We start from the raw sequence: 22,419 nt of genomic DNA, 5'->3' as shown, positions 1-22,419 counted from the left end.
CGACCCCCCACATCCTCTTCCCTGTGTTCCCTCTCTCCCCTGCTTGACTCTCTCTACCCCCTTCATCTCATCTCCCTCTCTGCCCAGCTAACATCACCCCGTTTCCCACCCCTTCCTGCTCGGCAGCTCCCACATTCCCTCTCCGCTCCACCTTCATCTTCCAGCACCCCCAACCTCTTTTCCCCCCACCCTCCACAGGGTGACGACATCAGCAGCAGCATCGCTCCCAGACTCAGCAGGGGAAGATTGAGTTTGCGTCCCATCAGGCCCAGAACAGCAGGAGCTGGCAATGTCTCGCTCCGATCTGGGTGAAGAAGGAAACAGCCTCCCACTGAGCCAGAAAGAAGAGAAGAAGGAAGTGAGAGGAGCCTCCCAATGTAAAAGAAGTCAACCAACTCCCACCCAGGCTGATAAGGAGGCAGCCATCTGCTGTCCTGCGACACACCACTGTGTCCCGACTCACCAGTTTGAGAACCACTGAGTTAGAGTATAGTCTGACACATTTTCATAGTTTATCTTGTGCATTTCAGGGAAATGCATTATCCAGGAGTGAGGGATGCTATCAAATTCCACTTTATAGTCAATCCATGCAATATTGCAGATGCATGGTGGCAGGGAGACTACAGCCAGCCATGATGGTTTTGGTGTTTTAATAAGGTCACCTTCTTTCTGAAGCTTTTCCCACATTCATTGCAGTGAAAAGGTTTAACCCTACTGTGCATTCCCTGGTGTTTTATCAGGGATGAGAAGTCTCTGCAACTCTTCTGGCATTCGCTACACTTGAAAGGGCGCTCACCGGTGTGGATTCTTAGGTGAACTTTAAGGCTAGCCTTCGTAGAAAAGCTTTTTTCACATTCAGAACAACTATGTGGCTTCTTGCCTTCGTGGATCCTCCACTGTATACTCAAATATGCTTTGTTAAGAATGTTTTTATTACATTCAGTACATTTAAATTGTTTCTCTATCATATGGGCCCTCCAGTGACATTCCCGCTCAGATTTTACACCTAATTTTTCATCACACTGAGAAAAGGTATGGGGGTTACTTCCTCATTGTTGGTGGCTGATGATGCTTTCGATAGTGAGACAGTACGAGATCCTGGCGACTGAACCTTTTCCCACATTCAGGACATGGAAATGGTTTCTCTCCTGTGTGAGTTCTCTGGTGAACGTGTAGGCCTTCCTTTCTTGTGAAAGCTTTATTGCATTCTGTGCATGGAAAGGCTCTCTCTCCAGTGTGGGTTTTTTTATGCCTATTGAGCTCTCTACGATAACAGAAACTTTTCTCACATTCACTGCATGGAAAGGGTTTCTCTCCTGTGTGCGTTCTATGATGTGTTTTTAGATGTCTTTTTAAAACAAAGCATTTCCCACATTCAGTACAGGTAAATGGTTTCAATCCCATGTGGAACTTCTGGTGTTCTATTACTGAATCCTTACGAGTGAAACTTTTCCCACATTCAGAACATGGATATGGTTTCTCTCTTGTATGAATTTTCTCATGTTTTCTTAGATATTGCTTCCGTGTGAAATATTTTCCACATTCTGAGCATGAGAAGGATCTCTCTCCTGTGTGGCTTTCTTGGTGAGATATTAAGCATGATTTATTTTCAAAGCTTTTCCCGCAGGTGTCACACAGAAAGGATTTCTTCCTGTTCCTCTTTCCCTGGTGGAGTTCAGAAGTCATGTGATCACTGTTATTACTTTGTAAGGGTCTCTCTGCTCTCGGGTGTCTCTGGTGCTCAGGGATGTCTGCGAGCTCCCTGTCACTTCTCTCACACTCGGTGTTTTCATCCGATGAGTCTCTTGCAGGGTCTCTCTGCTTCTTCTCTGACTCCTGCCAAATTCTCCTCATCTCTCTGCTCTCAGGACCCTTGGAAACATTGGCATGTTTTGCATGCAGTCTCCATTTTATGGAATGTTCTCTATTCTCCTCTTTTATTATTTCCAGTGCCACCTTATTATCTGTTGGATATTAAAAAAAAAAGTCATTAATGAAGCATTAGTGACTACAGAAAGATTCCAGTGGTCAGGACTCAAGCTTTGTTAGGAGACATAGAATGACCACATAGGATCCGTGTGAGAGAGTAAATAACCGATTTACGTTAACTTGTTCAAGACGTCTCATGATCTTAAAGACCTCTATCATATCCCCCCTCAGCAGTCTCTTTATCATCCCCTTTATCATTTTTGGTTGCCCTTCTCTGTACCTTCTCCATCGCAACTATATCTTTTTTGAGATGTGGCGACCAGAACTGTACACAGTATTCAAGGTGCGGTCTCACCATGGAGCGATACAGAGTCATTATGACATTTTCCGTTTTATTCACCATTCCCTTTCTAATAATTCCCAACATTGTTTGCTTTTTTGACTGCCACAGCACACTGAACCGACGATTTTGAATGTGTTATCCACTATGATGCCTAGATCTCTTTCTTGGGTGGTAGCACCTATTCCTTGTATGTACCTGGATCAGTCCAGACACCTGGGTTGTGACTCCGCACCAGCAGATGGAGACAGAGCAAGGCCTGTCAGGCTCCACTACATATAGCAAGGTGCCACCCACAGCCCTCAGTCTTACTCTGTCTCCAGCAGATGGGGCAGGTGCAACCACAGCCTCTGGGATCCCTGGGTAGCATTGTAATTGTGGCTTGCTTAGTCAGAAATTGTTTGGTGAGGAATATAGTTAAAAAAAAAATAGAAGACAAGGCAAGAAGAGTCCCTCGTCCTGGGAGCCTCCCAGGTGGGTTTTGAAAGGTTCTGAGGGGACCATCCCCCCCTGGTTGAGGCCGCTGCTAAGGGTCGAGGACCCAGCCTTCTTCCGGTAGCAGCGTCGGGGGTGACACCGGTGAGCCCAGTTCACTCACCCCCGCTGGAGACCAGGGACAGCAGCGACAAGTAAAAAAACCAAAAAGTACTGTGTTTTTTTCTTTGCCGCCCCGACTCTCTGTTCTTCGTCTCCTTTGGCGTCAGAGTATTTAATTAATTTTAAATTGTTTTGGCGCTTCGGCAGTGCGGCGGATGCCGAGGGGGTCTTCCTGCCGCGCGTGCGGCTCAGCGCATGCACGGTTGTCGCGCGATGGCATTTGTTCAAATTGTGTTTCAGGCGGCGAGGGGCCGTCCGAGGCCAGTCAGGGGGGCCGGTCTCGGCCGCCGCGATCGCCGCTGCGCGCCGGGCAGAACGCGGAAGGTAGTGCAGAGCCGTTCCCGCTCAGCGCGAGAACGGCGGCCATTTTGGGAGCAGTTCGGGAGGCCATGCGGCTGGCTGCTGGTAATGGCGGCATGCCTCCCGCACTTTCTCCGCAGCAGCGGTGCCCGGGGGGGGGAGGGGGGCTGCATCTCCGGTGGAAGATACCTCCTTTAAACTATCTCCTTGTTCGGAGTCTTCTTTTTCATCGGATTTCGCACTTCTTCTGCACAAGGTGCTGAAGCATAAAATCTTCAGGCAGAATGCGGGTAAGAAGTTGGCCTTGGGGGGCTCGGACGGACAGTCGGGGTCCCGGAAGAGGAAATCTAGGGATAGGTCCCGGAGAAACTCGGACCCGCCTAAGGAGAAGCGCCCTTTGCGAGGTATCCCTCAGGACACTGACACCGACTCCACATCACCGGATGGGGGGGCCGACGGGGCGGATGGAGAGGGGCCAGTCCAGCCCGGTACCAGCAAAGGAACGCCGGCGGTGGATGGTGATGACCCGAAGGTGGTACGCTTGTTTAGGAAAGATGAACTGGCACCGCTCATTCTGGCCATTCTTCAGGAGCTTGGTGTGGATGCTCCACCGGTGGAGTCCCGGCCGGGGGCCAAAATGGACCCGGTGCTGTTGGGCCTTACGGGTCCGGCAGTGGCTTTCCCATTCCACTTCTCGGCAGACATACTATTCCGGGAATGGGATACCCCGGAGTTGGGCCTGAAAGTGAGTAAGGCTATGGATAAGCTGTATCCGCTGCCAGAGGACGCGCTGGAGCTCCTTCGCCTTCCCAGAGTGGACACAGCGGTGTCGGCAGTAACGAAGAGGTCAACGATCCCGGTCACAGGGGCCACAGCACTCAAGGATATACAGGATAGGAAGCTGGAGCTGCAACTTAAAAAGGTTTTTGAGGTTTCGGCTCTGGGGGTCCGCGCAGCCATCTGTAGTAATTTTGACCTGTGGGCGGGCCTGCGCTGGGCCCAGGTGCTCCAGGCCAATGCAGGTCTCTCGGAAGAGGAATCTGCTCAGGCGGATCATTTAGAGGCGGTGATCGCTTACAGCGCGGATGCTCTGTATGACCTGCTGCGTACGTCGGCCAGAGCCATGGTTTCAGCGGTTTCCGCACGCCGTCTCCTTTGGCTACGCAATTGGGCGGCAGATGGGTCCTCTAAGGCTTACCTTGGCTCGCTGCCGTTTAAAGGGAAGTTGTTGTTTGGTAAACAGTTGGATGACCTGATGCAATCGCTCGAAGAAAACAAGGCATTTAAGCTGCCTGAGGACAGGCCCAGGTCTCGGACCTCTTTCTCCAATAGGTCCCGGTTCCGGGGGAGCAGAAGGTCGCGTCCGCAGAGATCGTCAGGTTCCTCTTACCGTTCAGGCTCCTCCAGGTCGTCTTCGTGGCCTCAGTCCTTTCGTAGCAAAACGTTTGGGAGGCAAGGTGGACCCTCGTCAGGAACGGGGTCTAAGGCTTCCCAATGAAACGCGGACGGTCCATTCCTCTCGGCAGATCCCGGTCGTGCCAAACGTAGGAGCCAGGTTGGCGCTTTTCTCCGAGGAATGGACCAAAATAACATCGGACCAGTGGGTCCTCAGCGTGATAAGTCAAGGTTACGCTTTAGATTTTGCACGGTTTCCTGCAGACAAGTTTCTCGTGTCACCCTGCAAGTGCCAGGAGAAGAGAGTAGCGGTGAGGGAAACTCTTCGGCGACTGGATGACTTGGGCGCGAGAACCCCCATGCCTCCGGGGCAACAACGCAAGGGCCGGTATTCCATTTACTTCATCATGCCAAAAAAGGAGGGCACGTTCAGACCAATTTTAGACTTGAAGTGGGTCAACAGGTGTCTTCGCATTCCACGCTTCAAAATGGAGACGATTCGGTTGGTGGTAGCCTCGGTTCGTCCAGGCAAATTCCTGGCTTCGCTGGACCTCACGGAAGCGTACCTTCATATAGGCATTCAGCTGTTTTATCAGAGGTTCCTCAGGTTCTGCATTCTGGGCAGGTACTACCAATTCAGAGCTCTTCCCTTCAGTCTCGCCACCGCTCCCCACACGTTTACCAAGGTGATGGTAGTGGTGGCAGCTCAGCTCCGGAGAGAGGGGTTTCTGGTGCACCCCTACTTGGACGATTGGCTGATTCGTGCCAAGTCAGAAATACAGTGTCAGCAGGCGGTCGACAGAGTCCTACAGCTCTTGCGCTCCCTCGGATGGGTGGTCAATCTCGCCAAGAGTCATTTGGACCACACCCAGTCCTTGGAGTATCTGGGAGCGCTATTCGACACGAAGCAGGGCAAGGTGTTTCTCTCCAAGGAGCATGTGTGCAAGCTTCAGAGTCAAGTGAGATGTTTATTGTCCCTACAGATTCCTCAGGTGTGCGATTATCTGATGGTTTTAGGCTCTATGGCATCAACGCTAGCTTTGGTTCCCTGGGCTTTCGCTCATCTACGTCCGTTGCAATCAGCGTTGCTCTCCCGATGGAAGCCGGTGTCGGAAGAATTCCACCTCCCGCTCCCGGACCAGGCGAGGGCCAGTCTTCTGCAAGACAGAAGTGATCCGCGTCCTCCAAACAAACGGGGCCTTGACAGAGGAGAGCCGCGGACCCCTGAAAACAAAGGGGAGGTTCCACTGCTAAGTGGAGTAGATCCGCGAACCAAGGCCACCGCGGCCATTCCGGCGCTACCAGAATCACGACTCGGACCATCTGACGTGCGGAGTATCCCTGCTCATACCCAACCGGACAGTAGTCACTACGGACGCCAGTCTCTCTGGCTGGGGAGTGGTCTGTCTTGGACGGTCCGTGCAGGGACAGTGGTCCAGGGCCCAGTCATGGTGGTCCATCAATCGCTTGGAGACCAGGGCAGTAACCCTAGCGCTGCAATCCTTCCTCCCGCTGATTCGGGGGAAGGCGGTCAGAGTGTTGTTGGACAATGCAACTACCGTGGCATACATCAATCGCCAAGGCGGGACAAGGAGCCAGCTAGTGGCGGAGGAGGCGCAACGCTTGATATGCTGGGTGGAGCAGAATCTCAGCAACATTGCGGCGTCTCACATCGCCGGAGTCAACAATGTCCAAGCGGACTTCCTCAGCCATCATCATCTGGATCCAGGAGAATGGGAGCTGGCGGAGGACGCTTATCACTCATCTGTAAAAGGTGGGGACCGCCACACATGGATCTGATGGCCACCGCTCAGAACGCAAAGGCTCCACGCTTTTACAGCCGACGGAGAGAGCGAGGGGCCGAGGGCATCGATGTGCTGGTGCTTCCCTGGCCAACAGACGTGTTACTGTATGTGTTTCCTCCTTGGCCCCTGATAGGCAAGGTACTTCGTCGGATATAGCTGCATTCATCAGACGTGATTCTGGTAGCGCCGGAATGGCCGCGGTGGCCTTGGTTCGCGGATCTACTCCACTTAGCAGTGGAACCTCCCCTTTGTTTTCAGGGGTCCGCGGCTCTCCTCTGTCAAGGCCCCGTTTGTTTGGAGGACGCGGATCACTTCTGTCTCGCAGCATGGCTTTTGAGAGGAAACTCTTAAAGAATAAAGGGTATTCGGATGCGGTGATAGCCACCTTGTTGAGGTCTAGGAAACAGTCTACGTCCTTAGCCTACGTTTGGGTTTGGGTGGTGTTTGAGGACTGGTGTAGGGATCGTAGGATGGATCCTATGTCAGCGTCTGTATCCAATGTCCTAGCTTTTCTTCAGGCGGGTCTTTCGAAAGGTTTCTCTTGTAGTACCCTTTGGGTCCAGGTAGCGGCACTCGGTTGTCTCAGAGGTAAGGTGCACGGGGTGTCTCTGGCACTGCACCCGGATGTAGTTCGTTTTCTTCGGGGGGGCTAAGCATTTACGTCCTCCGTTGCGTCATCCTTGTCCGTCCTGGAATCTCAATTGGGTACTTTCCGCCTTGTGTTTGTCACCATTTGAGCCGATCAAACGGGCGACGTTAAAGGATCTTACTCTGAAGGCGGTCTTTCTCGTCACGATCATGTCGGCGAGACGAGTTTCGGAGTTGCAGGCTCTGTCATGTAGGGAGCCATTCTTATGGATCTCGGATTCAGGAGTATCCTTAAGGACAGTTCCTTCCTTTCTACCGAAGGTGGTGTCTGCGTTTCATTTGAACCAATCGGTTGAGCTTCCCGCTTTCCCTGAAGGAGAGCAGACGGAGCCTGGGGCAAAAGATTTACGGAAACTCGATGTTCGCAGGGTTCTCCTCCATTACCTGGAGGTTACGAACCCTTTCCGTGTCTCAGACCACCTCTTTGTTTTGTGTTCCGGTCCAAAGAGGTGTGGTGCGGCTTCCCGGACCACGATTGTGCGTTGGCTCAAGGAGGCCATTGGCTCGGCATATATTATGCGGGGGAAGCCTGTTCCCGTGGGCCTTCGGGCTCACTCTACGCGGTCACATGCCGCTTCTTGGGCAGAATCCTCTCAGGTGTTGCCTCAGGAAATTTGCAGGGCGGCGACTTGGAAATCGTTGCACACTTTTACTAGACATTATCGGCTGGATGTCCAGGCCACAGATTCGGGGGGGTTTGAAGAGAGAGTACTCCGAGCGGGACTCTCTGGTTCCCACCCTCGGTAAGTTGGTTCTGGTACATCCCAGGTGTCTGGACTGATCCGGGTACGTACAGGGAAAGGAAAATTAGTTTCTTACCTGATAATTTTCGTTCCTGTAGTACCTCGGATCAGTCCAGGAGCCCGCCCAAGAATGTGTTGTCTGTGTTGTCTGTTCTGAAGTAACGGAGAGTCCGCTCGATGGATTCAATTGTTGAAATTGGTTGTAATTGTTCTCTCTTCTGGTTCTGGGAGTTTTGTTCCAGCTAGGGGTTTTTGAATCGGCCCTTGTTGAGGGCGGTTTAGTTAGATAGTCTTGTTGTTCAATTTCTGCTTTGACATTACGTAAGACTGAGGGGCTGTGGGTGGCACCTTGCTATATGTAGTGGAGCCTGACAGGTCTTGCTCTGTCTCCATCTGCTGGTGCGGAGTCACAACCCAGGTGTCTGGACTGATCCGTGGTACTACAGGAACGAAAATTATCAGGTAAGAAACTAATTTTCCTATATGGAACCTAACATTGTGTAATTATAGCATGGGTTATTTTTCCCTATATGCATCACCTTGCACTTATCCACATTAAATTTCATCTGCCATTTGGATGCCCAATTTTCCAGTCTCACAAGGTCTTCCTACAATTTATCACAATTTGCTTGTGATTTAACTATTCTGCATATCTTTGTATCATCCGCAAATTTTATATCCTCACTCGTCGTATTTCTTTCCAGATCATTTATAAATATACAAGCCGTTAAGCCCGTTAAAACGGGCTACATCCCTCTGTCTCTCACCTCCCCCTCATTCTCTCTCCCCTCACTCTTCACCACCCCCCTCCCCCACCCACTGCTCCCACTCAGTCCCTCCCTCCCCTCCCTCCTCCCACTCTCCCCCTCCCCTCCCTCTCACTCCCTCCCTCCCACTCAGTCCCACTCCCTCTGTCCTCTGCCCTCAGTCCCACTCCCTCCCTAGTCCCACTCAGTCCCCCCTCTCCCTCCCACCCCCTCTCCCCCTCAGTCCCACTCCCTCTGTCCTCTGCCCTCAGTCCCACTCCCTCCCTCTCCCCCTCAGTCCCACTCAGTCCTCCCTCTCACTCTCTCCCTCCCTCTCACTCAGTCCCACTCCCTCTGTCCTCTGCCCTCAGTCCCACTCCCTCCCTCTCCCCCTCAGTCCCACTCAGTCCCTCTCACTCAGTCCCTCCCTCTCCCCCTCAGTCCCACTCACTCAGTCCCCCCTCTCCCTCCCTCCTCCCTCCCTCGCTGCTGCCACCGCCCGCTGCGAACCGCCGCCGCCCGCCGGCGCTGCGAGCCGCCGCGAACCGCCAACCGCCGCCGTCGCTACCACCGCTGCGAACCGCCGCCGCCAACCGCCGCCGTCGCTACCGCCGCTGCGAACCGCCACTCGATGCCGCCATTGTTTTCCCTGACGCTGCCTGAGGCCGACGTGCTCGCCCGCACATGCGCGGTAGAGCTGGTCTCTACTGCGCATTTGCGGCACGTCGGTCAAGTGTCGTTTATAGGTATTGATTGAAAAGTACCCTGTCTTAATTAATTATAAGAACATAAGAAATTGCCATGCTGGGTCAGACCAAAGGTCCATCAAGCCCAGCATCCTGTTTCCAACAGAGGCCAAACCAGGCCACAATAACCTGGCAATTACCTAAACACTAAGAAGATTCAGTGCTACTGATGCAATTAATAGCAGTGGCTGTTCCCTAAGTAAACTTGATTAATAGCAGTTAATGGACTTCTCCTCCAAGAACTTATCCAAACCTTTTTTAAATCCAACTACACTAACTGCACTAACCACATCCTCTGGATACAAATTCCAGAGCTTTATTGCGCGTGGAATGAAAAAGAATTTTCTCTGATTAGTCTTAAATGTGCTACATGCTAACTTCATGGAGTGCTCCCTAGTTCTTCTATTATGTGAGAGAGTAAATAACCAATTTACATTAACTTGTTCAAGTCCTTTCATGATTTTGTAGACTTCTATCATATCCTCCCCCAGTCGTCTCTTCTCCAAGCTGAACAGCCCTAATCTCGTCTGTTGTCAGAATTTTTCTTCTATATCAGTTACAGGATGAAAGCGACGAGTCCCTGCAATGTTCTCTTATGCTAAAGCCCAACATTCGTATCAGCCACCTCCAGTTCTATGTAATGAAACCTGCTCCAATGTATCAGGGGAGTTAAAGTCACAAAAAGTCCCATCCATGCTCTCTCAAAGAAAATTTTCCCCAAAACAGATCTTCTCTTCACTGTCCTAGGCCCTCTCCAGTCCCAGAAGCAAGCCCAACATCTCTCGTCATCAGTCCCAGTTCCGACAGCTCGGGATTGGCTCCAGGACAACTCATCCCCCGATCTTAGATGGACCCATTTTACCCATCCCTGGAGATCACTGCTGCTGGCTGAAGAGGGTCAGTGAGCCTGTGAGCTTTATTCCAAGTGCGTCTTTCTGTCCCACCCACCCACCTGCAAGCAGATTCTTGGATTTATATCTTCAGACAGATGGCTGGTGTTACTCTGTGCAGATGGCACCTTTCCAGGACAGAGCCCAGGTCACCTTTAATTCAGAGGCTCTTATTCCATTTAAAAGGACAAGAGACATTTTCACACACGAAACCAATCAGGGATTGATCTGAAACGAAGGAGTGGCCCAACCCTTACCAACAGATTAAACGTCCTCTTGCAGACCTTTGACAAATTAACATTAAATACACCATATAAATGTAAGGGACTTTAGGTTACGCATCCTTATTCCCCTAGCAAGCTAAATTGACTAAGAACACAAAATTAAGATGAAGGCAGCAGTCCAGCAGCAAGAGGGGGGCTTCCCAGTCTTTTGCATCGAGTGTCACATGTGTGATTTTTTACCCAGCGGTGAGAAGTTGTACATGTGCAGGCGATGCAAAGAGCTCCTGGCTCTCAGAGAACAAGTCCTATCTCTGGAGGCTAGAGTGCCAGGCCTTGAGGAGCTGAGGCAGACAGAGAGGTATATAGATGAGACCTTCAGGGACATAGTAGTCAAGTCCCAACGTCAGACTGGCAGCCCTGGTGCTGCCTTGGAGGAAGAAGGTCTCATAATGGGAGAGCACCAACCAGATGTAGCAGGAAAGGATCCTGTAGCAAGGACCTGCTCTCTAGGTGATGCATTGTCCTTTCGCACTGAGGATATCTCCCCAAGGCCTACTGCCCAGGAGGGAAGGGTTAGGTCGGCCGTCATAGTTGGTGATTCGATTATTAGGAATGTAGATAGCTGGGTGGCGGGTGGGCGTGAGGATCGCCTGGTAACATGCCTACCTGGTGCGAAGGTGGCGGACCTCACGCGTCACCTAGATAGGATTTTAGACAGTGCTGGGGAGGAACCGGCTGTTGTGGTACACGTGGGCACCAACGACATAGGAAAATGTGGGAGGGAGGTTCTGGAAGCCAAATTTAGGCTCTTAGGTAGAAAGATTAAATCCAGAACCTCCAGGGTAGCATTCTCTGAAATGCTCCCTGTTCCACGTGCAGGTCACCAGAGGCAGGCAGAGCTCCGGAGTCTCAATGCATGGATGAGACGATGGTGCAAGGAAGAAGGATTCAGTTTTGTTAGGAACTGGGGAACCTTTTGGGGAAGGGGGAGTCTCTTCCGAAGGGATGGGCTCCACCTTAACCAGGGTGGAACCAGACTGCTGGCGCTAACCTTTAAAAAGGAGATAGAGCAGCTTTTAAACTAGAACAAAGGGGAAAGCCGACAGTCGCTCAGCAGCGCATGGTTCGGAGAGAGGTATCTTCAAAGGATACTAATAATGCATTAGATTTAGGGAATCCCGACAGTGAGGTTCCAATAATAAGAAAAGTAGTCCAAGTGCCTGTAAATAAAAAAACTCACCTGAGCTAAAAAATTCTAACTTATCCCTATCAATTAAAAAGCAGAATGAAAATACAAACAAAAAACAAACTTTGAAATGTTTGTATGCTAATGCCAGAAGTCTAAGATGGGAGAATTAGAATGTATAGCAGTGAATGATGACAGACTTAATTGGCATCTCAGAGACATGGTGGAAAGAAGATAACCAATGGGACAGTGCTATACCAGGGTACAAATTATATCGCAATGACAGAGAGGAGCACTCGGGAGGCAGTGTGGTGCTTTATGTCCGGGATGGCATAGAGTCCAACAGGATAAACATCCTGCATGAGACTAAATGCACAATTGAATCTTTATGGGTAGAAATCTCTTGTGTGTTGGGGAAGAGTATAGTGATAGGAGTATACTACCATCCATCTGGTCAAGATGGTGAGACTCATAGTGAAATGCTAAGAGAAATTAGGGAAGCTAACCAAATTGGTAGTACAGTAATAATGGGAGACTTCAATTACCCCAATATTGACTGGGTAAATGTATCATCGGGACATGCTAGAGAGATAAAGTTCCTGGATGGAATATATGACAGTTTTATGGAGCAATTGGTTCAGGAACCGACAAGAGAGGGAGCAATTTTAGATCTAATTCTCAGTGGAGCACAGGATTTGGTGAGAGAGATAAAGGTGGTAGGGCCGCTAGGCAAAGGAAAATTAGTTCTTACCTGATAATTTTCGTTCCTGTAGTACCACGGGGATCAGTCCAGACCATGGGTTAAGCCCCCGTTCCAGCAGGTGGAGACAGACCAAAGTTTTAAGGGTAGCCTATATAAGGACGGAACCCACCCCGGAACCCTTAGTATAACCTTTGTCAAAGCAAAAAGTACAAGATCAAGCAAGTAACAGGATAACTAGTCATTTAATTTAAACCAACAAAATAACAGAAGACAATTGAATGAACTGTGTAAATAAACGCTCTTGTATATCTACCCAGGGAAAGGAACAGTGTGCAAATCCAAGGCTCTCGTGCTAAACTTTCAAAGGGAAACTTTGATAAAATGAGAAAAATTGTTAGAAAAAAACTGAAAGGAGCAGCTACAAAAGTAAAAAATGTCCAAGAGGCGTGGTCATTGTTAAAAAATACCATTCTAGAAGCACAGTCCAGATGTATTCCACACATTAAGAAAGGTGGAAAGAAGGCAAAACGATTACCGGCATGGTTAAAAGGGGAGGTGAAAGAAGCTATTTTAGCCAAAAGATCTTCATTCAAAAATTGGAAGAAGGATCCAACAGAAGAAAATAGGATAAAGCATAAACATTGGCAAGTTAAATGTAAGACATTGATAAGACAGGCTAAGAGAGAATTTGAAAAGAAGTTGGCTGTAGAGGCAAAAACTCACAGTAAAAACTTTTTTAAATATATCCGAAGCAGAAAGCCTGTGAGGGAGTCAGTTGGACCGTTAGATGATCGAGGGGTTAAAGGGGCACTTAGAGAAGATAAGGCCATCGCGGAAAGATTAAATGATTTCTTTGCTTCGGTGTTTACTGAAGAGGATGTTGGGGAGGTACCCGAAATGGAGAAGGTTTTCATGGGTAATGATTCAGATGGACTGAATCAAATCACGGTGAACCTAGAAGATGTGGTAGGCCTGATTGACAAACTGAAGAGTAGTAAATCACCTGGACCGGATGGTATACACCCCAGAGTTCTGAAGGAACTAAAAAATGAAATTTTTAACTTATCATTAAAATCATCCATTGTACCTGAAGACTGGAGGATAGCAAATGTAACCCCAATATTTAAAAAGGGCTCCAGGGGCGATCCGGGAAACTACAGACCGGTTAGCCTGACTTCAGTGCCAGGAAAAATAGTGGAAAGTGTTCTAAACATCAAAATCACAGAACATATAGAAAGACATGGTTTAATGGAACAAAGTCAGCATGGCTTTACCCAGGGCAAGTCTTGCCTCACAAACCTGCTTCACTTTTTTGAAGGAGTTAATAAACATGTGGATAAAGGTGAACCGGTAGATATAGTATACTTGGATTTTCAGAAGGCGTTTGACAAAGTTCCTCATGAGAGGCTTCTAGGAAAAGTAAAAAGTCATGGGATAGGTGGCGATGTCCTTTCGTGGATTGCAAACTGGCTAAAAGACAGGAAACAGAGAGTAGGATTAAATGGGCAATTTTCTCAGTGGAAGGGAGTGGACAGTGGAGTGCCTCAGGGATCTGTATTGGGACCCTTACTGTTCAATATATTTATAAATGATCTGGAAAGAAATACGACGAGTGAGATAATCAAATTTGCAGATGACACAAAATTGTGCAGAGTAGTTAAATCACAAGCAGATTGTGATAAATTGCAGGAAGACCTTGTGAGACTGGAAAATTGGGCATCCAAATGGCAGATGAAATTTAATGTGGATAAGTGCAAGGTGATGCATATAGGGAAAAATAACCCATGCTATAATTACACAATGTTGGGTTCCATATTAGGTGCTACAACCCAAGAAAGAGATCTAGGTGTCATAGTGGATAACACATTGAAATCGTCGGTTCAGTGTGCTGCGGCAGTCAAAAAAGCAAACAGAATGTTGGGAATTATTAGAAAAGGAATTATGAATAAAACGGAAAATGTCATAATGCCTCTGTATCGCTCCATGGTGAGACCGCACCTTGAATACTGTGTACAATTCTGGTCGCCGCATCTCAAAAAAGATATAATTGCGATGGAGAAGGTACAGAGAAGGGCTACCAAAATGATAAGGGGAATGGAACAACTCCCCTATGAGGAAAGACTAAAGAGGTTAGGACTTTTCAGCTTGGAGAAGAGACGACTGAGGGGGGATATGATAGAGGTGTTTAAAATCATGAGAGGTCTAGAACGGGTAGATGTGAATCGGTTATTTACTCTTTCGGATAGTAGAAGGACTAGGGGACACTCCATGAAGTTAGCATGGGGCACATTTAAAACTAATCGGAGAAAGCTCTTTTTTACTCAACGCACAATTAAACTCTGGAATTTGTTGCCAGAGAATGTGGTTCGTGCAGTTAGTATAGCTGTGTTTAAAAAAGGATTGGATAAGTTCTTGGAGGAGAAGTCCATTACCTGCTATTAAGTTCACTTAGAGAATAGCCACTGCCATTAGCAATGGTTACATGGAATAGACTTAGTTTTTGGGTACTTGCCAGGTTCTTATGGCCTGGATTGGCCACTGTTGGAAACAGGATGCTGGGCTTGATGGACCCTTGGTCTGACCCAGTATGGCATTTTCTTATGTTCTTATGTTCTTACCCCCGATCATCGTAACGATGCTTCCAGTGCCTATCAGTAAATTCCAGGAAGATGATGCAGGGATCAAAAAAGAAAGTCCTATAAGAAGGAAAAATTCAAAAATGACAGGAAGAAAATGCGAGTGGACAGAAGAAGAATGGGTGGGCTTCGGGACTGATCCGTGGTACTACAGGAACGAAAATTATCAGGTAAAAACTAATATTCCTTTCCCTGTATGTACCCGGATCAGTCCAGACCACTGGGATGTACCAGAGCTGCCCTAATTGGGGTGGGATCTGGAGAGTCCCGCACGAAGTACACTGCTGCCAAAACAGTCGACATCCGGGTCACGGACGTCCACACGGTAATGTTTCGCCAAAGTATGCAACGATTTCCAAGTGGCTGCTCTACAAGTCTCCTACGGCGAGACCGACTGGCTCTCCGCCCAAGAGGTCACTTGAGACCTGGTAGAGTGCGCTTTCAAGCCTTCTGGTATGGCACGCCCTGCGCAAAGATAAGTGGAGGAAATGGCCTCCTTCAACCACCTAGTAACCGTAGCTTTGGATGCTTTGTGTCCGCGTCTAGGACCAGTCAATAAGACAAACAAATGATCCGATAATCGAAAAGCATTGGTCACCTCTAGATAGCGAAGGAGAACCTGGTGCACATCCAACTTATGCAGATCGTATCCAAATTTGGGAAAGCTGGTAACTCCACCGTCTGATTGGCATGAAAAGCCGATACCAACTTGGGTAAGAAGGAGGGAACGGTCCACAGCGAAACTCCGGAATCCAAAATACTAAGATACGGATCCTGACACGACAAAGCTTGAAGCTCTGAAATTCACCGCACGGAGGTAATGGCTACGAAAAAAAAAACCAACAAAAAAAAAAACAGTCTTGAGTGTCAAATCCTTCAACGTGGCCCACCGGAGGGGCTCAAAAGGAAGACCACATAAGCCCTTGAGAACTAAATTCAAGCTCCAGACTGGACAAATCTGTCATACCGGCGGGCGCAAATGCTTGGCCCCTTTCAAAAAACGGGACACATCTGGATGAGCTGCCAGTGAAAAGCCATCAATCTTGCCCCACAGGCAACCCAATGCCGCAACCTGCATCCGGAGAGAACTGCAAGCTAGACCTTTCTTCAGTCCCTCTTGCAGGAAGTATAGGATGTGCGCCACCGAAGCCAGATGCAGAGAGACGTTCAAACCTTGGCACCAAGAGTCGAAAACTCTCCAAACACGAATATAGGCCAACTACGTGGACGATTTCTGTGCTTGCAAGAGGGTAGAAATAACCGAATCCGAATATCCCCTCTTCCTCAATTGCCTCCTCTCATAAGCCAGGCCGCTAGACAAAAGCGATCCGCTCGATCGAAAAATACTGGACCTTGCCGAAGAAGATTCGGGAGATGGGTGAGACGCACTAGACCGTAGATCGCCAACAAGATCAGATCCGCAAACCACGACCTTCAGGGCCACTCTGGGGATACCAGAATGACAGACCCCACGTGGTTCTCTATCCAACGCACGATCTTGCCACTAGTGGCCAAGGCGGAAACACATACAGCAGTACACTGCGAGGTCACGGAAGGACGAGAGCATCCACTCCTTCCGACCCGAGGTATCTCTGATGTCTGAAAAACCGGGGCGCCTTTGCATTTGACCGAGTTGCCATCAGGTCGAGGAGTGGAACCCCCCAACGACGAATGATCAGCTGGAAAGCTGCGTTGGACAATTCCCACTCTCCAGGATCAAGATGCTGGCGGCTGAGAAAGTCTGCCTGCACATTGTCCACCCTGGCTATGTGCGAGGCTGCCAACCGGACCAGATGCCGCTCTGCCCACGTCATGAGCCTTTCGGCCTCCCAGGCTACCGACCGGCTCCTGGTTCCCCTTTGGCGGTTGATGTAGGCTACCCTTGTTGCATTGTCTGACAAGACTCGCACCGCACACTGAGCTACCAGAGGGAGAAAAACACGTAACGCCAGGCGTACCGCCCTGGTTTCCAATCAATTGATTGACCACGTTGCCTGATAACTTGTCCAACGAACCTGAGCGGATTGTGACTGGCAAACTGCTCCCCAACCAGTGAAGCTGGCATCCGTCGTGACTATTACCCACTAAGGCTCCTCTAGGTCCATCTCCTGTAACAAGTGGGCCGGAATCAACCACCAATCGAGACTGGACCTGGCTGGTTCCATCAGTGGCAAAGGCAGGCGAAACTCCTCCGATTTCAGATCCCACAGAGAAAGCAACGCGCATTGTAATGGTCTCATATGCGCCCACGCCCAGGGAACCACTTCCAGAGTAGACGCCATGGAACAAAGTACCTGCACATAATCCCATACTATGGGCAGGGATAAGGACATGAGCCAACGGATCTGCGCCACTAACTTGAGCTTCCTCTCCTGAGTGAGGAAGACCTTGCCTACCGAGGTGTCAAAGTGTGCTCCCAGGAAGTTGAGAACCTGAGATGGTACCAACTGGCTCTTGGCAAAGTTGACCACCCAACTAAGGGACTGGAGCTAGAGTAGAACTTTGCTCACTGCTTCCCAACAGAGGCTCTCCGATTTGGCCCGGATGAGCCAATCGTCCAGGTATAGGTGAACTAAGATCCCCTCCCGCCGGAGGGCCGCTGCTACAACTACCATTACCTTGGAGAAGACCCGAGGCGCTGTTGCTAAGCCGGAAGGAAGAGCTTGGAACTGATAATGCTCCCCCAGGACCATGAACCAGAGAAACCTCTGATGGCGCTCGGGTATCCCGATGTGAAGATAAGCCTTGGTCAGATCCAAAGAGGCCAAATATTCTCCTGAGTGGACGGCCGCAATGATCGACCGTAGAGTCTCTATGCGAAATCAGGGAAGTACTCTGTTGACTGCCTTGAGATCCAAAATTGACCGGAAGGACCCCTCCTTCTTTGGAACTACGAAATAGATGGAGTACCTGCCGGTCCTGCGCTCCTCTGGAGGGACCGGAACAATAGCCCCCAGGGATTTCAAGCGACTCCGGTTTTGCCCGACTACCTCTTGCTTGGACAGAGAGCCTGCGGGAGAAATCAGAAAAAGATCCCTTAACGGGCGGGCAAAATCCAACTCGTAACCGTGGGCGATGATATTGAGGACCCACTGGTCCGACGTGATCCAGACCCACTCCTCGAGAAACAGGGAGAGACGACCTTCCACCACTGGAACCGGGGTTCCAAACAGCGCGGTAGGAAAAAAAAGGAAGAACTTACAATACCCTGCTAACTTGTGGCCTTCCGGAGCTCTGGGAATGCTGCAGCAGCCGAGGAAACTCGTCTCGGGGCGCCGAGGGGAGGGACCGGCCCACCGGTTAATCCCCCTCCAGAGAGAGACGGCCCTCCGGGTACAAGGCTTTTAGAGCTGCCAGCCCCTGCCTTACCTCTACCGGCTGAGGGAAAATAAAAATGCACTGAGCTTTTTTTTTTTTTTTTATACAACCAATTTGCTGTAGCCAAAGGTGTGAACTAAAGCATCCAGAGCCTGAGAACTCTGTAAAAAAAAGATGTAACTAAATTTAAAGAAATTGAAAAATCAGGACCGCAGGTTCTATCAACCCTTCTGCTGAGAGTGAGAGAAAATACTGAGGGATCGCAGGTGGCACACCAGGTTAAGAGAGATGCCTTTTCAGTTTTTCTCTCTGTCTCCCTCTGCTGGAAGGGAGACACAACCCAGCAGTCTGGACTGATCCTGGTATGTACAGGGAACTGCTATTATTACTGACCTGCGTACGAGTGAGCAGCTTCTGTCTCGCCCATGTCCTGCCAGTCCCAGACATGCGGCTCCTCCTCCTCCTCTTGTTTAATCCTTGTTAGCGTATCTGGATTGATCGCCCGGTCTCTTTCTGGTGTTATAAACGAGAAGAGCATTGCACTCTCTTGCATTCGCAGTGGAGAAACTCCAGGACAGTGACAGACTGCCCCTCACTGCTCCGCGTTTGGAGACTGATGACGGGAAGAGAACAGACGTAGTCCCGTTTCGGAAGAGGGAGGGACTACAGACCCGTGATTTTAAGGTCAGCAGTGGACAGAGCAGCCTGAAACAAGGAAATCACAGGACCCCGGAGAGGGTGCACGTTGCCCGTCACGGGTCTCCTTCTGGACCATCCCTGTCACGCACATTGTCATAGATTTCTGATTCCCTATGGGTGGACACCGCTGAGCTGCTGTGAGCCCGACGCTTTCAAAACATTTCTGGGTGGTCAGACGCTAAGGCCACCCCAAGCGCAGGTCAGGAGCCTCTGAATCAGTTGAGTCACAGCAACTCGGGGGTAGATTGTGAAGAAACATTCACCACAGACACTGTCAAATGTCTGGAAATTCTATAAAAATCCAGTGGCATAATTACTGTTTACTTATTTATAAAACTGATAACCCACCTAACTATCTTCCTAGGCAAGGCCTAACCTGTACACACCTAATAAATAATCAGGTTTCGTTCCTTTAAAGCACTCATGCGCCACCCATGCTGAAGCTCTTAGCTGCAAACAATATTACAGACACAGTAACTAAAAACTAAAATAACCGTCAAAACCTAAGACAGGAGAACTTGAATGGGTGAATCTGAATCTGTTATTTACTCTTTCAGTTAATAAAGAGACCAGGGAGCTCTCCATGAAGTTAGCAAGTAACACATTTAAAACAAACCCGAGAAAATTCTCTCACTCAACACACAATCAAGCTCTGGAATTCATTGCCAGAGGATGTGGTTAAGGCAGTCAGTGTAACTGGGTTTTAGAAAGGTTTGGATAAGTTCTTGGGGGAGGAGTCCATATACGTTAGTTAACTCATTACATTGCAACAAAGGTAAGCAATCATAAAGACCATGAAATAAGAGAATAAAACACTAACTAATCACCACCCAGTGAACTCTACATTAAACGTGTCTAACCAGAGGTTAGAGCGCAAGGCTATGAAATTCGGAGCCTGCGGTCCGGGATGCCTTTTCCTCTCATTATGCGATGGAGACAAAAATCACTCAGGCTTCCTGCACTCAGACTCACAGGCTGCCAGTCACACACAACCTGCTTATAAAAAGGTTTTATTATGGGGACCAACAGGACATCTGAGATCTCTGGGCTTCCTGATCTCAGCAGAAACCTGGGATAAATGCTCAGGCTGACTGGCAGGGGCTGATCTCACGTGAAAAGATCCAAACACCCAATCTCAGGTAGCAGCCCAGACCCAGAGCCATGCAGGAGCTGCAGTCAGGAGAAAAATCATAAACCACCTTCAGTGAATCAGCCCCTGGTTCCGCTAAAGATTCAGATAACTCAATCCTTACCCAGGGAGATCAGGGTCTCATAGTTCTCCTTCATCACCTCCCTGTAAAGCGCCTTCTGCCCTTCATCTAAATACTCCCACTCCTCTTGGGAGAAAGAGACAGCGATGTCCTCAAACGTCACCGGCACCTGAAACACAAACCAGAAACACTCAGAGACAGGTGGAGAGGGTCAGCGTGCATTAGATCTCAGCTGGATTTATCCTCCCAGTATATCATCATGGTGAATCACACTAAATAAAGTGCAGAAAAAAAGAAATGAAGGAGAGAGAAAAATGTAAAGAAATCACAGGTAGCAAAAAGTGAAAATGATAAAGCCACAGAAGCTGCTGCTGCTGTGAGGGAAGGAGAACCATGAAGAAGAGCCTGAGGGGCTGCAGGAAATGGATTTAATATGTGGACTGGGGCTGAATGGTAACACCTGGTACTGCATCCCTTGCCCACTTCCTACCTGCTGAGCAGAAAGCCCTGCAGCCATTCTCCTGCCCCTTCTCCAGAGCAGGATTTCCAGCCCTGGCTCCCTCCCTGCACGCTCCCTGGGGTGGGGGATGGGATCAGTCCCAGGCTGCATCCCCTGCCCCCCTCCTGCCAGTCTCCTACCTGCTGAGCAGAAAGCCCTGCAGCCATTCTCCTGCCCCTTCTCCAGAGCAGGATTTCCAGCCCTGGCTCCCTCCCTGCACGGTCCCTGGCGTGGGGGATGGGATCAGTCCCAGGCCGCATCCCCTGCCCCCCTCCTACCTGCTGAGCAGAAAGCCCTGCAGCCATTCTCCTGCCCCTTCTCCAGAGCAGGATTTCCAGCCCCGGCTCCCTCCCTGAACGGTCCCTGGGGTGGGGGATGGGATCAGTCCCAGGCTGCATCCCCTGCCCCCCTCCTACCTGCTGAGCAGAAAGCCCTGCAGCCATTCTCCTGCCCCTTCTCCAGAGCAGGATTTCCAGCCCTGGCTCCCTCCCTGCACGCTCCCAGGGGTGGGGACACTTTGGACTGCGCTGGGTGAAGCCGCTCAGGTTCTCTCCAGTTTCGAGTCTCAGCACTGCCCGGGCACGGCTAATCCCACCCGCTTCCGACAGGAAGTGACATCATCTAAGAGGGAAGAGGACGTGAGAGCTGCAGTTGGTTGACAAAGAACAAAGAAGTTCGGAATTGTGGGAAGTGTAGTCCCGAGGACTGGGAGATTTGGGCTTTGCTCTCTCAAGGCCTCCGTTTCTAATGGTGGAAGAGGGAGCGGATTCTCCTCCTCCTGCTCCTTCCCCCCCCTCCCAGGAGGATCCCAACCAATCCCTTCCGCTCTAACAATCAGGGCCAGAGGGGCGGGTTCTTTTCTTATCTTCACCCTCAGGGGGATTCTGACCAATCAGAGCTAGAGGGGCGGATCCTCACTTCTGCCCACCCTGACGAAGATTGTGACCAATCAGCGGCAGAGGGAGAGGTCTGGGTGCTGAGTGCCCGCCCCCTGCTCGGTGAGAGCGCAGATTCAGACTCCGATAACTTTATTGGGAGGACAATCCTACATCTGTTGCCATAGAAACGCAGAGAAGGATTGAAATAAAAAGGAGAAGCCCGGGAAAGAATTAGAAAATCTGCCCGCGGGGAGCGAGGGGCCGCGCCGATGCCGGGAGCTCCCTCCCTCCGTCCCCGGGAAAGAATTAGAAAATCTGCCCGCGGGGAGTGAGGGGCCGCGCTGATGCCGGGAGCTCCCTCCCTCCGTCCCCGGGAAAGAATTAGAAAATCTGCCCGCGGTGAGCGAGGGGCCGCGCTGATGCCGGGAGCTCCCTCCCTCCGTCCCCGGGAAAGAATTAGAAAATCCGCCCGCGGGGAGCGAGGGGCCGCGCTGATGCCGGGAGCTCCCTCCCTCCGTCCCCGGGAAAGAATTAGAAAATCCGCCCCCGGGGAGGGAGGGGCCGCGCCGATGCCGGGAGCTCCCTCCCTCCGTCCCCGGGAAAGAATAAGAAAATCCGCCCCCGGGGAGGGAGGGGCCGCGCCGATGCCGGGAGCTCCCTCCCTCCGTCCCCGGGAAAGAATTAGAAAATCTGCCCGCGGGGAGCGAGGGGCCGCGCTGATGCCGGGAGCTCCCTCCCTCCGTCCCCGGGAAAGAATTAGAAAATCCTCCCGCGGGGAGCGAGGGGCCGCGCCGATGCCGGGAGCTCCCTCCCTCCGTCCCCGGGAAAGAATTAGAAAATCTGCCCGCGGGGAGCGAGGGGCCGCGCCGATGCCGGGAGCTCCCTCCCTCCGTCCCCGGGAAAGAATTAGAAAATCTGCCCGCGGG

At 50.4% G+C, this 22,419-nt stretch overlaps 1 protein-coding gene across 2 annotated transcripts; it reads right to left on the bottom strand.

The window, feature by feature from the left end:
* Nucleotides 1-314: 314 nt before the first annotated feature.
* Nucleotides 315-21,396, bottom strand: LOC115083477 (oocyte zinc finger protein XlCOF26-like). 2 transcript variants are annotated; one of them, XM_029587330.1, is made up of 4 exons: nt 21,032-21,396; nt 20,159-20,285; nt 18,600-18,719; nt 315-1,964 (listed from the first exon to the last, which is right to left on the bottom strand). In XM_029587330.1, exons 1-4 carry the CDS (start codon nt 21,056-21,058, stop codon nt 1,042-1,044), a joined length of 1,197 nt encoding a protein of 398 aa, XP_029443190.1. In that variant the 5' UTR covers nt 21,059-21,396; the 3' UTR covers nt 315-1,041. The 2 variants fall into 2 exon arrangements, with proteins under 2 accessions (XP_029443190.1, XP_029443191.1); XM_029587331.1 differs by lacking the exon at nt 18,600-18,719 and having other exon boundaries at nt 21,032-21,393.
* Nucleotides 21,397-22,419: the final 1,023 nt, after the last annotated feature.

The sequence above is a fragment of the Rhinatrema bivittatum genome, chromosome 2 (genome assembly GCF_901001135.1).
Source record: "Rhinatrema bivittatum chromosome 2, aRhiBiv1.1, whole genome shotgun sequence".
Classification (NCBI taxonomy): Eukaryota; Metazoa; Chordata; class Amphibia; order Gymnophiona; family Rhinatrematidae; genus Rhinatrema; species Rhinatrema bivittatum.
The sequence above is the reverse complement of the archived record's forward strand: the minus strand, read 5'-3'. Positions and strand labels throughout refer to the sequence as shown.